We start from the raw sequence: 17,785 nt of genomic DNA, 5'->3' as shown, positions 1-17,785 counted from the left end.
GTGTGTGTGTGTGTGTGTGTGTGTTTGTATATATATATAAACAAAAAAAAGGATTTTTTTTTTTTTTCTGAAAACAAAAGCATGTTACTGCTAAATACTGTATTAGAGGAATTTCATGGAATAACTAATACATAATCCAAAATAATACATACAAATAATGTCTCTTACACCTTCGGGAGGTATGGGCTAATATATTTTTCATTCTATTTCCCTTATCTACTGCTGACGGTACGATGATGCATGAAACACCGCGGAGCGTGCGCGCCCAGCTTGGCTCTTCGTGGCTTTTTCGCGCGCATGTGTGCGTTTCCTGCTGTGCGCTACGTCCCCATAGCCGGCATAAAGTCACGTGTCAGGACTCCGGGGTCCTGGGCCAAGTTTGTCGGTTTCAGATCAACCACGGAGCATCAGTACACAGAGAGCCACACGGCCCGACCCTCGCGCGCGCATCTCCGCTCCACGCTGCGTAACCAACACCTCAGCGAGGATGGACGGATGGATGCAATGGATGTGGAAAGATGATAACCGAACGCGCCAATGAAGACTACTTCAAGTGTTTCTTTGATTACTTCCAGTGGTTTATGCTCTCGGATTACCTTTTGATCTTTTAAAGAAAAAAAAGAAGAAGAAAGAAGATTTGAAGAGAGGAAAGGAAGGGAGGAAAGCTCCGGGCTGCTGGGAAAGGCTGGGTGCGCTGGAAACACGGAAAGTCACGGATCATGCTTATGGGAACTTCCGATTCCGTCTCGATAAGGTAGGTTATTTAAAAAGTAAAAAGTTGTTCTGTTTGCCTGTAGGCTACTGTTTAAATACACATCGAAGATCCACTTTTTAATGTCGAAAAAACACACAGGTGATGGGCGCTCTATTCCATCACGCTGGTTTTATTTCACCGTTTGAAATGCATAAGTACTTTTTTAGCAGTTATCTTAATTAGAGCATGTTTGACATGTTTCCTTCTTTGTCGTACAGTCCCTTCAGGAGAACATGCAACTGCTTCAGATGCGCTTTTTTCTCTCACACAACGGCAAACGATGGACAACAAAGCCCATTAAAAACCCCTTAAAAAAAGAAAAGTCTGTTAGCTGGATTATATTAACTAATGTTTGGTTTTCCATGCTATCTACTTATTATAATAATCTGGATTAGTGTGGCATTTAATGTGTGTGTGAATGTGTGTGTGTTTGTTCTTTTTTGCGCATTCCCTGCCCACCATTGCGTGGTGTGTGCTAAAAAACCTCCAGTAGACCAGAGACAGAGCAGTCCATCTGTTCAATCACATAGCAACAAGAAGAGGAGGGAGACCGAGTAAAAAAAAACAAAAAAAACACTATTCTCACAATATCACAATATGTTTCTATGGGAGGGATATAGTTTATATCTTATTTGTAATTGGACTTATACATATTTGTGTTTCTAATTAAATTGTGTCACTGAAACAGCAGATCAATTTGTGGTGCTCAATAATCAGAATTCATGTTTACTGTATTAATGTATCTCTTATATAAGATTCAGACAATATTTATCTGATTTTCCAAGAAAGATTCTTGACCATTTCATGTTTTTGTCATAGGGATAGTTTGTTCTTTTAAGTGGAAAGAGAGACTGGAAGAGGACATTTTTGATAATAATGGTCTTAAAAAACAAACAGGTTAGTAGTTAGTAGTGCCACAAGGTTAGTTAACACACATTGGTCACCCGTGTGTGGATTGATTAGAAGCAAGAACTTTAAATGTTGATGGATTGTAGGAGCAAACAATCAGAGTGTTTATTTGGCTTATTATGTGATCTGTCTCCAAATGCTCTTTGACTTGATCTCTCTCTCTTCCACCCTCTTCTTTTTCTGTCACTGTTTCTCTGCTAGGGCTGCACAATACGAAGAAAATATGCGATTACGGTGTTAAATAGTAAGATAACAATATTAATTGCGATACATAAGCAAATAATCAAGTGAACTCAGTCCTGTCTTTCTGCTGCTTTCAGTTGCCTGCTCAAATACAACAAACGTTTAATTTAAAAGCAATGAAAGGCAATCATTTCCAGCATGCTTTTTCTGAACAAATTGAACATTGAATTATAAAAGGCACCATTAAAATAAGAATGCCAGTGACATTTTAAAGTGTACTACTCATCTTTTCCTTCAACTAACACAAACAATCTCTGTCTGTCTTTCACGACATGTCGCAGCCCTTTGCGATGTGTTCATTGCGACTGTTGATATGGCGATGACCATAAAAAAATGATAGATTGTGCAACCCGTTTCTTTGCAATCATTAGATAGATTTCAATTCATTAGGATGTTCTTTCCTCTTCTACGTTCCTGCCTCTTTCACTACACTGTTGTCCATTTCCCCCACCTGCAGAGTGGCTCTGCCTGATGCTTTATCATGACTGATGGCGAGGGGAGAGCGCGCTTTCAGTACGCAGAGTGCCCGGAGGCACAGGTGCAGGAGAAGGTGCGGGAGGAGGTGAGGCTTGCTATTCCGACGCCATACAGGAATGACGCCCCTGGTCAGGATGTTGACCCTGGAGGAGGCCATGATGAGGAGGAAGAGGAGGAGGTGGAGAAGAGGAGGGGGAGGAGGAGGAGGAGGAGAAGCGGTACTGGTCGGGGCGATGGAGCAGAATGGAGTCCCGAGGTTCAGGAGCATGAAGACCAGGAACCGGAAGTGGAAGGTGGACCAACATTGGGAGTTCGCATCAGGGCTCCTATTCGGGATCCAGACTGCGTTTCCGAGGAGGAGCAGCAGCAGCAGCAGCAGCAGCTGTACCCTGTCCTGGCCCCCATGGCCTTCTTCTGCTTAAAGCAAACAACAAAGCCTCGCAACTGGTGTCTTCGCGTCGTCTGTAACCCATATCCTTTCATAAGCTGGAAACCTAACTCTGTCTGACACCTGGTAAGACCCAATATATCCTAGCTCCTGTATGTGTGAGTATTGCGTATAGTTTACACATATCCCTTGAATACAAAGATATGTGATTCATATGTTTTTATGTCTAAAACATGGTGCTGTAGTCAGCGGTTGTGAATCAGTGCAGCTTTCGTAAAGCTTTGTTCTAACCATGTAAATGTAGCAACTTGCCTGTTTATATGAGACTAAACAAGCACCAGTAGCAGGCTCCACACTGTGGAATTTGACAGGTCACTAGGGGTTGATTCTCCTTAGGATGCCGTTGTTTAGGCATATGAGATGAGTGATGAAGTGTGTGGCTGTACATGTAGGAATGACCAGTATTGCTGCAGTTGTCCTGAGCTCCTCTTCATTGGGGAATAAAGTTAATGCTACTTTTACTTTGGGCAGTTTCTCTCCTGTGCTGGATTGAGATTTGGTTGGTTTATAATCTAATCTTGTGTACTGATCTGTGCTTTTTTCTATGACTAAATGTTGGTATAAGGCAGTGGTTCTCTAACTTTCTTTAATAATGTACCTCCATGATATATTGTAGTAGCCTACCCCCTGTCCACCACAAAACATTTTAGTTAGGAAAAAAAAAGCCTAGCTATATGAAGCACTGTGGCATCAGTGTCTGATTTACAAAGCAACAGGATTGTAACTGAAAAACAGTTACAACAGAAACATTTACAAAGTAGTATTATATAATTATTTGAGAAATTATGCATGACTAATATTTTTTAAATAAACATTTTTTAATAACCCTCCTGTTGTCTTTGGGTCAAATTGAACCCCTTTAAAAAATGTCTATATTTGAAATATAGGTTTCTTGTTAACAAAATGACCACAAAAAATGGATTGGATTACTTGCAAATACAATTGATCAGTTTCTTTCCTGACTAAACTCATCAAACTAGTGGTAGTAAGGAGGTGTTAGTGAAAACTAAAAAACGTCAGTTTTTTTTACCCGGGAGGACAACACAAGGGGGACTTTTGGAACTTTAACTTATTCAACATATCCCCCAGAGTTAGATAAGTTCATACAAACCCTTCTCCTCTCCCTGCGTGTCGTAACTCTGTGTGGTGCGCCCACCTAGCTAGCCTAGCTTACCACAGATACCGGAGGTAACCGGCTCCACCTAGCCTACTGCTCCCAGTACAGTAAGTGAAAAATTAACGGCAGGTCTAGACTGTACTCTGTGATGTGATTTACAGAAACCCAACAATTCCCAACAAGAGCAAGCACTGGACGACAGTGGCAAGGAAAAACTTCCTTTTAAGAGGCAGAACCATGGCTCAGGTTAGGCGGTCATCTGCCTCAACCGGTTGGGGGTGAGATAAAGAGACAGACCGAGAAAAGAGAGACAGAGAAGAGACAGACAGAGAGAGAGAGAGAGAGAGAGAGGGTGAGAGAGAGACATGGAGAATTGTAGCAGAGGGTGTCGAGCAGGAACATGGAGGCAGCAGGTGACTCCAACCACAGATCCAGATACCACAGCTCCAGAGCCAGAAACACCATATTCTCAGAAGCCTAAGCAATGCTACTTGGGCGGTGTGATTAGCACAACACCTGAAAAACGCCAATCTCCACGATGCTTCTTGTGTGCTTTGTGCAAATCACTCCGCCCAAGTAGCAGAAGTAGCATTGTTGCTAGTTTGAATACGGTTAGAAGATGGCTGTGTGTCATGTGACCTTGGAATTTGTACACCCTTTGACTATACAAATCACAACATGTAAATAGGGACATGTTGCTGTTATTTTGTCACTTATTTGGAGCAGTAGGCTAGTTGGAGCTAGTTTGGAGCTAGCTTGGAGACAGTTAAATACTATCTTTGAGGTGGCAGTATCAGTTTCCTGGCAACCATTTTAAGCTAAAAATCATTCATTTTAAATTGGGGATGCCAAATAGTCCCATGAAATCAGCTTCTAGCTAATCAAGTCTATGTTTTAGTATCTGCTATTACCCCTGAGGCTAACATCCCACCTGGATAATTTTCATCTGTGGGATGTTTTAGCACACTGGAGCCAAAAAAGGACAGAATGTGCATCCAAATTCAAGCACTCTACCAAAATAATCTGTAGAAGAACCACTGCAATATTCTTTCATTCCTGATGCGGGAAAGTGGGTGGTGTAAAAACAACATCCGGCCCTGGGTTACATTTATTGGCTAAGTGCAATCCTGTGTACCTGGAATCTATTGTACAGGGTACTGAGAGCCTAAAAATGCAAACTAGACTTATTTTTATTCCACAGATGATTTTGTAACAGTACTGCATGATGTTTTGCATTTTTTTAGTGTGTGTGTGTGTGTGTGTGTGCGGTTGCAGTTTCTTTTGGTGGGGAATCTTGACAAGGTGTTTGAAGTTGTTGATGAATGCTGTAGACGACTAGATACACAGTTATGCAGTCTTTCCATGAGTATGTAGCTGCATCATGTACATATTTATTTACTACTGCTGTAGGAGGGGGAATCGGGGATTCACACCCCACCCTCAGACCTCAGCCCGACACTGACGCGGATCAAAGCCACAAGGAGGCTCTGCCTAAATGGGTCAGTGCGTGTTTAGTCAACTTTCCTTCACGACTCTTAAATATAAATATGGATCTGATGCTGGCTGGCTTTGGTTAACTGCTGTTAACAGGCTGTGTATAATCCCCTCTGTGATCCCCAATTGAGTTATAATAATATAATATTTAGAATGATTGATAGTGTGTCTTTCATTAGACCTTTCCTGTCTGTTAAATGCCCTTGTCATTCAAACTCCATGACCCCCAGTTAACAACGCAGATTTTTTTGGACCAACATTTGAAATTACCTGACTTCATTAAATGAAAGTAACCCCGATGACATACTCAGAAAAGAGCCGGGGAAGACATTATGCATCCGGTGTCTCCGGGATGAGTAAACTGATCTTAATGTGTAAAATGTTTTTGGGCTTTTTAAGGTTTAATTGGTGTCCTTGAGGAAAGGCCTAGTAGTTACAGGGACCTTCTTAAAACTGGTGGACGTGGATCTACTCCATCAAATGTCCCTGAGCAAAACAAAGCATCTCTACCAGCTCCCTTTGGGGATTAATATCACAGTGTTATAGCCGTACTGTAGACACTAAAGAACCCAGGCATGGAAATAAAAAGTCATTATATTCTCTCTTGCAGAACAGAGGTACCCGGTGAAATTAAAACATTACACAATTCACGGAGGCTGCCCCTGCAGTATGAGCAGGAAGGCCTAGTCCACACATACACAGGTATTTGTTTAAATGTAGATTTATCTATGCATTTTGACCTTTTGTCCACACTAACTGTGTTTTAGGTCACTGAATGTAGATCTATTGAAAGTTTCCTGCCACTGTGTTGTCGCGTAGACAGGAAAAAAAAGTTTTGGGCTTGGAACTTCAGGGTGTGCACTGTTTTGTGAGGTGTCATAAATGAAGTAAAATTTCATACAATGGTGGACATGGTTCTAACTTTTAGATGTTTACACATGAATGTAGAGTTAGTCTTCCACTATATTAGGCACAGAGGCATCCGAATGCATTGCAGCCACGTAGCTTTCTTGTAATAGCTTTTTGTTAGGATTCTGATTGGCCAACATCTTCTTCTTCTTCTTATTTGCGTGACTGGCCCGACATGGCTTTTTAAAATGGTACTTTTTTGGACAGGATTTCTTTTTTGAGAATGAAGGCAGACGTGCACAGGCATTTTGGAAATGAAAACAAATGAACATCTTGTTGGCTTTTTTTTGATGAATACAACATAAAGTGGAAGGGATTCGGGCCAGCTCTGTTTCCTCTTATGTAGGTACTTGCATGCAAAAACTGAAGGTGTATTTAGATATTTCAAGGCTAGGACGCAGTTTACTGGCATTGCAGTTTTTGAACTTGTTTTCATATGTTATATTTCCAGGACAGAGAAGATGAAAATGAAGGTACGGGTTGTTTCACAGATGCTAGTGTTGCATTACATTAAGTCTGCTTTGTTCACAGCGCTGTAGCAGGGGTAATACTGCAGTGACTGCTGAGGTACAGTACAATATTACCATGAAGCAGATGCTTCTATGGTTGTTTCTGAAGATATTTCAGATTTCCAGTTGATGGTACAAGATGCATCATTGTTTGGCGACAGCGTGGACTGTTTGTACTAAGATTGTACACACATAATTAATGAGACCCACACCGTCACATTCTTGGCATTGCACTATAACTGCTTGTTTAAATCTGGAACCAGGTTTGGTCATAGAGGAGGTGATCTCACTGGACAGCTCTGTGTTTTATTCCTCAGTGACTGCCTGTATGTGTGTGTGTGTGTGTGTTTGGGGGGGGGGTGTACAGGACCCACTGTGTAAGCACTGCAGAGTTGGTGGTCCACAATGGGCTACATAAATATCCGCAGCATAAATGCTCTGCCACTCAGCTACGCAAATGTGTGGACACTTTGGGGAGAGGAGGGACAAAAAAATAAGGGTTGTCTTTTTTTATAAAGCAATACCTAACCTTAAATGCTGGAGAGTGGACAAACCAGTGATGAAACTGTTTTGAACAAATTGTATTATATAAAATCCACATTCCTGACAGGAATCTAATCTGTGTTTGGGAAGCTTCTAATCACATGTGACAATAAAAACAGATCAACAGTTGCTCACAATTACCAGAATAGCATTTCAGCAACAACATTTCTTATTATTATTGATCATGAGGCTCATCATCATCGATCAACTGACCTCCTTTCTCGTCTGTACCTTAACATCTTAGGATGTCCAGAAAAATGTGTCTTTGCTGAAGTTTCACTTACAGCAGCGAGCTATTGATTTATATTATTTACTACTTTGCTCTGTACTTGTACGCCATACAATACAATAAAAATATTAAAAATTGCTACGATTTTTTTTGATGGCTTTCATTTTAAACAAGACACAGAAACAGATCACTTTAAGATGATGAGTCCTCTTGAAATTTAAAGTAAGTTTTGTGATTGTTGTTAAATTGTGGTTCCAGTCTCTTAGGGTTTTGAACTGTTTAGATGAAACAAGCAATTTGAAGACAACACCAAAGGCTCTGTGATCTTGTAATGGTGATTTTTCTTTGTTTCCAAACATTTTATAAGCCAAAAAAATGAATTCCTTAATACACTGTATGTAGCAGATTAATCAAAACTGAAATATTTAATAATAATACCATTGTTAGTTGACTTCTGAAGTCTACTAGATTAACCAATGGCTGCTCGTTTGGCAGGAATGTAAAGACACTTGAAGCTCACAGGCTGAATCCAGCCGTGTGTGTTCCCAACAAGGAATCTATCCAGTAGATAATGAGGTGCAGTCAATTACACCTGAATCGACTCTTTTAGTTTTAACACCTCTTGTGACACAAGGTTACACAGTGTAAAAGGATAACAAGCTAACGCAGGCTGATTAGATCAGGTTCTGGGGGCCAGGCAAGGTTCAGCCATTACAGATGAGTGGATTCATCATGCTTTCTGTCTCCATTAGTCATCCTAGACTCTAAACTCCTTTGAGAGGGCCTCTTGCACTTCCTTCATAAATGAATGCAGATTGTGGGCACATGCGAAGACGCTCATGTACGCACGCACGCACGCACACAGAGATCAACCTGTTTTATTTCTTTCTTATTTTAGCAGGAAAACATTGTGAGGACCATTGGTTAAAAATAAATGAAACAGGTGATTTGAATGATTTTTGCATGAAGAATCTCATCAAACTGCAGCCTGGAGATAAAGGTTTCGGATGATACGAGGCCTTACTGTTTGCGTACAGGGAAGTCTTACAAGCTACAGCACAGAAGGGATAAAATGACCCTAATAAGCGCTGTTTTCAGGGCAAGAAGTTTTAATTGTTCACTTCTTTTGACTCCCACATTAATGTAATTTCAAAATTAGTAGTGTGTGGTTATGTCTTAAACATTGTTGAAGTGTGAGGGATAAAAAGAGCTCCCAGTTGGTCCTTCTCCCACAGACAGGCTTCGGTGCATCACCCTCTCCACCAGTCTCACTGTATATATATATTGAGCTGTGTGTGCGTGTGTGTGTGTGTGTGTGCGTATGCGTGTGCGTGTGGTGACTCATTATATTTGGCTTGTGCTCATGGTAACAGCAGATTGGGGGTCATGAGGTGTGTAATACATCAGAGACAGAGGGATCCTGTCTCTGACGTAAAATCCTGGCACACCCTGCATAGTCCTCACAATGTTTGTGTATCTGTGTACATGTGTGTGCAGTATATGTGTAGTGAGTCTAAAACTTGATCTATACTTCTGCGTAAAATCTACGCTCTTGCTACGTATGTGGAGACACAACCCTACGCCGTAGCCAGACGTGCACCTCTCGTTGCATTTCCCCCGACTCATTTCTTGGTTCTCCTTCTCCATAAACAACCTAAAATCAAGGAGCGGGTTAACTTTTCCTGCTACAGATTTCCTACCTTGGTCAGAAAGAACAGGGGAGACACTTTGTTTCTCTCACTTTGACTCTAGAGTCTAGAGTCGCTACTAGCTCCGAAGCTAATCACCGTCACTCTCTCACTTGTTCCCTCGCTCAATCACCCACTCCCAACACACAAACCTGCCGGCTCGACACACACACCAACGCACAAGTATAAACGTCAGGCCATTTATGTAGGCTACGGCGAAAGCTCTGCTTGGAGCCTCCGCAGAACCTTAAATCTTAAATCTCTGCGTAGTGGTCTGTGATGGACAATGAGCAAACTTACATTTTAGCACTGGATTGCAAGGCACCAGATATGGCACAATGATATTAAAAAAAACTAAAATACATAATTTCAGTGAAATTGTGAAAATTCATAGCATGCATGTGTAATGTCATGAACAGTCACTAAATGCTTCACACTAGCCAACATGGTGTCAGCAGTACACCAACAGTAGTAGCGTTGCAAACTACACAGCAGCCCTGCCACACAGACATTGTCCCTAATAAAAAAATTTAAGCTTGACTATAAATGCAATTTTAGCTCCAAAACATATAGACATCATCCTTCTAGTATAATTGTTATGTACACAGGCTTTAAGTGTAAACCAAATGTAAATAAAGTGTTTAACATTTGTAACTTCCCAGGAAAAGATGGAGCAAAGCTATACAGTTCAGTTCATAAAATAAAACAAACTTCCTGTTAAGACTGAACAGTACATTACAACAGTACATTTCTTACATAAAAATACATTACTGTTACTTTAGAACAACATAGGAGAAGCAGAAAATACCTTATGCTATGTTCACACTTGCCGTCTTTTTTAAGCTGCCAGCGTATGCTTTAGTAAGTAAAAAGTATTTCTTTTAAAGTTGTGAGCGCCACTGCCAACTTATTTTGCTGCAGCTCAGGGGGTCTTTTTGAAGTTGTAAAAACTTTGCCTTTTCTGAAAAAACGCCCTACGTCAAGCGCTAATTTGATAGCCGACCAATGACAAGCGTAGTAGCTAGACCTTTCGTTTCCATAACAACAAGACTGTGCCAGTCAGGGCACAGCGAGTTAATACGACCCGTACAGGGAACTCACTTGGTTTTATCTAACGTTAGCTGCACCTCTCTCACTCTCTGTTCTTTGTCCAGCTTGCTCCAGCGCTTTGTTTTATCTAGCATTAGCATTAGCACTGCTTCACGTAGCTCTCTAGGAGCCTGTAGCAGTAGCTGTTGTTATAGCAACAAAAGATACTCTTGGCTGCTTTTAGGAACCAGAACGCTGCCAACCGCTTCTTTTTATTCTACAAAAGCGCCTTAGTCAACTTTTCCCTGTCAAAACAGACTCCAAGTGTGCACATAGCCTTAAGTGTTATGTGTACCTTTCAAAAGAAAATTATCAAATTAATCCACACTTTAAAGGACTTTATAATGGTCTCTTTATAATTCAGTGCAATAGCACAGATGAATGTCAAGTAGTGGAAGCTGGCGCTGAAGGATTTTTCACATTCATACTTTTAATTAATTATTACGCATAGCTTACTGTATATTTTTGAATCAAAATGATTGTTTTGCCATTTCAAACTTTCAAGTCTGAAAAGTTCTTTCACAGATATTTGTTAAATGAAACTAAAGGTTTGTAAAAACACAAACTAAAAAGAAATTTGAAACGATACACAGCCCTTCGTGTTGATATTGTTCAGAAATGCATTATGTAGCCATACATAATAAGTGTTAGCAGGCCCTCCAGGTGTTTATTAATGTTTATATCTGTGTGTGCAAGCCTGTGTGTGTGTGTGTGTGTGTATGTGTGTGTGAGTGTGTGGCTGGGTAGGTGTGTGTGTGTGCTGCTGTGTAGGTGCATGTGTGCAAAGGATATTATGGTGTGTGTGTGTGTGTTGTGGGATTACTTCCAGTACAGTAGGATCTTTGTTTATCCCCAGGCTCGTTGTTTACAGACTGTTTCACAAAATGATCTTGAACTAATAGTGCTGACTTTCTTGAGTGTAAACGCAGGGTTTACACGTGGAGTCTGTATACACTCAACGGCAGTGACCCTCACCTGCCTCAGGCTCTGAGCGTCTGACTCCAAAAAAGCCCTCTACAGTGTGTGTGTGTCTCAATTTTAGTGTGCTTATGTTTTTGACCACCGATGGCTGTCTGTGAAGTTATCGTCGACATTCGCTATAGTTCGACATTTTGGGAAATATGCTTATTTGCTTTCTTGCTGAGAGTGAGATGAGACAGTTGATACCACTCTCATGTCTGCACGGTAAATATTAAGTTTAGCTGGTTAGCTTAACTTAGCATAAAGACTGAAAACATTGAAACAGGCTGCCTGACTCAGTCCGAAGGTAACACACTCTGCTTACCAGCACCTCTAAACTCATAAACACACCATACCTTCTTTGTTTAACCATACGAAAACTGAAGCTGAGGAGCTGAGCTCTTTTTTTTTCTACGCTAAACTGACCACCTGCTGAACTGTATTGACCATACAGATGTCAGACTGCTATCTGTGTAACTCTCGGCCAGGAAGTGAATGAGCATATTTCGCAAAACCATTCTCTTAAGGGTAAAAATGTTGTGTCTGCCCATAACTACAGTTGGATGCACAAGGAGACATTGTGTAGACATGAGTAGTATATATAGAGTAATCTGCCAGCAGCTAACCAGGTTGCAGTTCATCAGAGCATACTGATGAGTCGGTTGTGTCAAAGGATAAAGGTCAAACTGAGTGAAGCTGGTGTTCAGGGTCAGAGGGTTAATCTGTTAAGGAATCGACTATTGAGTTCTTTAACATCCCTTTGGTGTCTAATAACAGTAAAAAAGGGTCAATAGGTTTTTACTCTATTTTTTGTCTCAGTTTACAGGTGCACTATGAGTTCCTGCATGGTTTCAGCGCAATTTCATTTTTGTCTTAAATCTCTAGTTGCCAGCCCCCTGAATACATTGTGAAAAAGCCCGGTCTCGGGAGACAACACGGGGGTCGTAAAATGTCACCAGCCAATCACTGACAAGATGGTTGGGGGAGGGGATTAGTGACAGTTAGTCAGTTAGTCATGACAGTTACTGAAACATGGGGGGAGGGACGAGCTTGCTCTGTTTTCTTTTTACTTTACTTGGAACGTCAACAGAATTGACCATGCAGGAACGCATAGTGCACCTTTAATTCCCTACACACTTTAGTCCTTGTCGATGCTGACTGCACAGTTGTCCAGGTGAGAGCTGCAGACAGACATGTACCACCTCTCTGACACAGGGTGCTGCCAGACGCTTCTTTCCACCTGCCATTGTCCTGATACTATCAGACAATCCATGAATAGCCGCTTAGCCTTTTCAGGGTTTATTACTGCTTTTTGTCTAGTATTTATTGCATTTGACTGTGTGTAATATTAGATTGCAAAAAGAAAAAACGTTAGCAGGAAAGCAGTAAAAACAAATGAAGGCAAGTGGCAACTGGTTTCTTTGGTCTTTAGTTTGTCTTTTCACTCTCAGATCTGTCCATCATCTTCCCTGTATTGGCAGTGCCATACTGATTGGCGCTCCTTTGCTGTGGGAGGGCTTGTCGGGAGCTGTTGCCATGGCTACGCGTCATGTTGATAATGGTCTAGAAGTGTATTCCACAGATCAACCCACCTTCCAAAACCTACTCTGTCACTCACAAGGATATACGTACAAATAATGCAATGCCGTTTCTCTTATAGTAGTCCACATGAAGGAAGTGTGTGGATGGATGGACATTAAAGAAAGGGAAAAATGGAGGGATAGAAAAAATGGAAAGAAGACGCAAATGAAGTCTGGGGTTGGAAAACAGACAGGTGAGGTCAAAGAAGTACACGATGTTGGAAAAAGGTGGGAGTTAAAAGTTGCGACAAGAGCAAGGAGAGAAGGAAAGGATGAAAGGGATCAAGAGGAGATTGAGGACAGAGAGAGGGGATGATGAAAGAGCAGGAGATGGACAAGAACAAGGCAAGAAGTGAAAAGAACAGAATTTGGTCATTTAAATCCAATCTATTCATCACACCGTGTGTATTTCACGACAGCGTTCATGTCTGACAATTGGACACAGCGTTCTGCCAATCACAGGTGTGAGTGATGAGCCTGTACTTCTCTGCTCTCTGTTGTGCTTTTTATTATCTTTCTCTCCTAGTTGATGGTTGCTGCAGTGAAGATGCAGCAGCTTTCTTGTCCTCAAGACACAACTACTCTCTCAACCAACCCCTCCCTCACCCTGTCTCTCTCCAAAAAAGCTGCTGCTGCTGCTGAATAATGTGTGATCTTTCTTTGTTTCTCTTTTCTATTCTCTTTCTTTCTCATTCTTCTTTTCCTGCTGCTAAAATGTGTGTGAGTCATTAGTACAAATGCACCAAATCACTTGTAGACCCCCCCATGTTGCTATATTGGAGCCAGGGATCACTTATGCAAGTTTGTATGGAATATGCATTTACATGTTCACATACACTCATCTAAGGGTTCTCTTTTGAAATCAGTGACTGAAATAAAATGTCAGGGTGTTTCTTTCTCTCTCCTCATTCCCCTCATTGTCTCAGCATTTTACATCGACCGATTCCCAGGCTGGGTTGATCTGAAGGGGGAATAAAGTTCAGTAAAAGTGGATTTATCCAGGCCGATGGTTATAAAAAGGGGTCGGAAAGACAGAGTCAGCAGGTACAGTTGAAATACTGAGCTGCCACAGACCACACTTTACCTCATAGTGCATCTCCAATCAACACACACACACAATATCATCCTCAAGATGCGAGAAACAACCTGAAAAGGCGATAATGTATTTCTTCTTCTGGAGGAGGAGCTGGGAGGGGTAGGCCAGCAAAGGGCTCCCCAGGGACCCTGCATCGTGCCAGGGTTGGGTTTGTCGGTGGACCCTCACGGTCTGCTGGAGCTCCTTCTCTTCATCCATCTTCAACGGATTGCTTAGGATTCAGTTATGTTTTTAGGTCATATTGCCTTGTTGGGTTTTCTGTTCAGTAGCTGCGCTGCTGTGTCTAATGAGCTTTTTTGTTATTGGCGTGCGTGCGTGAGTGCGTATGTGTGTACTTTATGTGTGTCTGTGTTCTCGCTGTTCTGAGCTGTTTCCCCACAGTCAAGCTCCACATGCATAACACAGCAGCCCTCGTCTTGCTTCTGATCATATTACTGTTTGAAATATGGTTAGAATGACAGAAAGTCTCACACTCTCTCACACACACACACACACACACACACACACACACACACACACACACACACACAAAGGAAGAGAAAGAGGCACACACCATTTGTAATGGCCTACTTTGTATTGACAGCTTTTCATTTCACACAATGTTTTAAAGCCAACAAAAATTGCTCACCCCAATTCACATAAGCACAGTTACACATTTTTTTCTGCAGATGGACACACACAGATACAGATTTCTTCTGTGGTATAAACTCTGAGGATCAAACCAGCTCGTAAATAAGGGCGTATGTTACGAAGCGGGTGGGAGTGCATGCATTAATCAAACCATGTATAAGGGTGCGTGCGTGCGTGCGTGCGTGCGTGCGTGCGTGTGTTCGTGCGTGTGTGCGTGTGTGTATGTCATAGTATTAAAGAGTAATGCAGAGATGGATGAATAAATGATAGATCTGGGAAACCCATCAGCATCTAGCACTAAGTTGTCATGGCAATGCGGACAGCACTGTATGTGTGTGAGTGTGTGAGCAAGAAAGAGAGATAGAGATCATATTACTGCAATGTTTTAGCATGTATAACTTTGTTTCTGCGCAGGCCTCCATTATACTAACAAAGAACATCTTTTTTTCGCACAGTTTCAATCTCTGCTGCACATGATGTCGTCCAAATACGCGAAAAAGCAAAGAAAGAGAATCTCAAATAAGAGTTTTGCACTCCATAAAATATGCACTGAGTGGAGCTATTTGGTTGACATTAATATTATTATTTTAGGGCATTTCTATACACTTAGAATAGTTTATGTTGTGTTTTGCAATTACTGTTAATGTAAAGAGTAAAAGTGACCTTGGCTGTTTTATGGCTGCCTCTTGTGGCAAATGTGTTGCTCCTTGCTTGTTGGGTGCCCATATTTGTGTGATGTGTTTGTGTGTGTAAGATATAGTAAAAGATGCTTTTACAGCAGCAGTGTATAACGCATAAAGCCTGATAGTTAAGTGTATCTGTCTAGAGACCTGAAAACTGCAGCCTCTTCTCTCTGGTTCTTTTCCACTCTCTCTCACGTGTCTTTGCTTTGTCTACAAAATGGGCCAAAATGGGCCACTATGCAGGACTGTGTGCGTGCGTGTGTGTGTGTGTGTGTGTGTGTGTGTGTGTGTGTTTGTCTGTGTCTGTGTGTGTGTGAGAAAGAGAGAGAAAGCTACACAATGTGCATAGGTGTGTAATGTGAAGAATAGGAGTCACTGCAACCTAGTTTACAGCAGAGTGGTAATTGAAGGTTGATGGTGAAGAAAAAAGCCGAGTAAATTCAAACTGCACGTGCAGAGTTTAATGAAAGCACCTTCAAACAGCACAAATGTGTACTGCAATGTTTGTGTGTGTGTGTGTGTGTGTGTGTGTGTGTGTGTGTGTGTGTGTGTGTGTGTGAGAGTACGAGAGTGGGTGTGAGAGGTAGAGGGATAAGTCTAGGACAGTGGGATTCTCTCGGCGAAGAGGCTCTTACTAGAAACTACCTGGTTACTAGGCAACAGAATGGCACTGCTGCCCTTTAAAGCATTGGGGAGGGGTATGTCGATCTACAATGTGTGAGTTAGTGTCCACGTTTGAGTGCTGAGTCAATAGTAAGTACATTATTTATGAGTGTTATATAGAAAGGTGTGTGTGGTCTGAAATAGAAAAGGGGGGAGGGGAAATGAAGAGTAACTTAAGGCTTACAGTGCTTGTCTGTAATAGGGACTGTATGTGCAAGTGTGTTTTACCATAATACAGTGAAGCTACCATTTAAAAGTCTATAGCAGCGTTTGCAGAAGCTAAAAAGGCAATATCATGATGACTAAATGACAGATGAACTTTCAAAACATCAAAGTAGTCGCTGTTGTGGACTGGAGTAATACATCACCCACGTAAAACAAAGAAAAGACAAGAGGGCTAAGCTGACCTAGCAGTCATGCTCAATGCTGAATCGCTGCTCGTATCTACATTTTTTTGGGTGACTTCATATCTGTTGGAGGATGTAATCCACACCAAATTAAACTGACCCAGTGAAATCCCAAAGAGACGGGCAGAGTCAGAGGAGACGTCACATTGTTTTGTTGCTTGATTGAATTTGGTCATCTGAGCAAAGACATATCAAGTTTTGCAATTTGAGCTTTTCTTATTCCAGTCTCATACTCTTATGTTGAATCATCCAAGAATTATGTCAATCACGTCTTGAAGTCCGAGGTGCATGTATGTATAGAATTGCACGCAATAGATGTCTTCCTTAAGAAACATTCTGTACTGCACATTAGTCACACAAGAAGAAAGCTTGTGCAAATATGATATTAAAATTTGTCAATCTATAATATTTCCTTCAGTTAGGTAATTACAGCTCACTACCTTCAGTGTCAAAGTTCTACACACTGGTTTGAATATTAATCAGACTGTCAAAATGGGGAATTATACTGCTGTTGTCAGTGCAGGCCTAAAGATTGTATTGTTTTCAACAAGGAACACAAGTCAGACATGACTTCTTTTTTAATTGTCATTGCTGGATATTTGAAAAACACAGGTCATAATTATCAATTTTAACAGTCAAGTACAAACAAGTATTAACATAGATAAATAAATAGATATGGATATTTGTATGTAAGTGTCTGATGTCACAATTTTTTTTTAGTGGTCCTCAGTATTTGTTTAAATGATGTAAACTCTTGATTTTTGTGTCACTGCAGTTCGTTGTCAGTTCCAGTTTTTAATGTCTATTGAAAAACAGGCTGCATGTGGATATATTTAAGTACACATCCGCTCGAAGGCTAATCCATGCAGTCAGTCTGTCACTGAACCAAACCAGGGAACTGTCCTTCCTGTGAATGATTTATTCTTCTCTGGATTGAACTTGGCATTGTTTGTCTCACCTCATAAAGGTTATACACACACACACACACACACACACACACACACACACAGGCAGTAGGTCAATGCAGATGGATTAACAGCTCAGATGATCATTAATTGTCTCTTGGAGGAAAGGCTTCTTATTTGCTGCTCTGTGTATGTGTGTTTGTGTGTGTGTGTGTGTGTGTGCGTGTGCGTGTGCGTGCGTGTGTCTGTGTGCGTGTGTGTAAGACTGCTGCTTAATGTCCATTAGGCTGTAATAAAGGAACGCTGCTCTCAGTGGATCCCTTTCTGCTTTCTAATGGACCTCTATTATCACAGTTCAAAACACTCATGAAAACTGCAAAACACACACTGCATTTTTCTCAACATGCACGCACGCACGCACGCACGCACGCACGCACGCACGCACGCACGCA

At 41.4% G+C, this 17,785-nt stretch overlaps 1 protein-coding gene and 1 long non-coding RNA gene across 5 annotated transcripts in view; one reads left to right on the top strand and one right to left on the bottom strand.

Moving 5' to 3' along the window:
* Positions 1-250: 250 nt before the first annotated feature.
* Positions 251-17,785, top strand: part of cacna1ha (calcium channel, voltage-dependent, T type, alpha 1H subunit a) — a 114,406-nt gene continuing 96,871 nt past the window's right edge. For 2 of the 4 annotated variants that reach the window (XM_032536679.1, XM_032536678.1), the window contains exons 1-2: positions 251-754; positions 2,364-2,854. In XM_032536679.1, the coding sequence (XP_032392570.1) occupies positions 2,388-2,854 (467 nt within the window). In that variant the 5' untranslated portion in view covers positions 251-754; positions 2,364-2,387. The remainder of the gene's footprint in view (positions 755-2,363; positions 2,855-17,785) is intronic. The other 2 variants (XM_032536676.1, XM_032536677.1) reach the window with 2 other exon arrangements.
* LOC116702473 (uncharacterized) overlaps positions 9,146-17,785 on the bottom strand; it is a 25,275-nt gene continuing 16,635 nt past the window's right edge. The window contains exons 3-4 of the long non-coding RNA XR_004335172.1: positions 14,024-14,033; positions 9,146-9,573 (exon numbers count right to left, since the gene is read on the bottom strand). This is a non-coding gene — a long non-coding RNA (uncharacterized LOC116702473). The remainder of the gene's footprint in view (positions 9,574-14,023; positions 14,034-17,785) is intronic.

This window comes from Etheostoma spectabile, chromosome 15 (assembly GCF_008692095.1).
Source record: "Etheostoma spectabile isolate EspeVRDwgs_2016 chromosome 15, UIUC_Espe_1.0, whole genome shotgun sequence".
NCBI lineage: Eukaryota > Metazoa > Chordata > Actinopteri > Perciformes > Percidae > Etheostoma > Etheostoma spectabile.
Note: the sequence above shows the minus strand (reverse complement) of the source record. Positions and strands in the feature narration are given on the sequence as shown.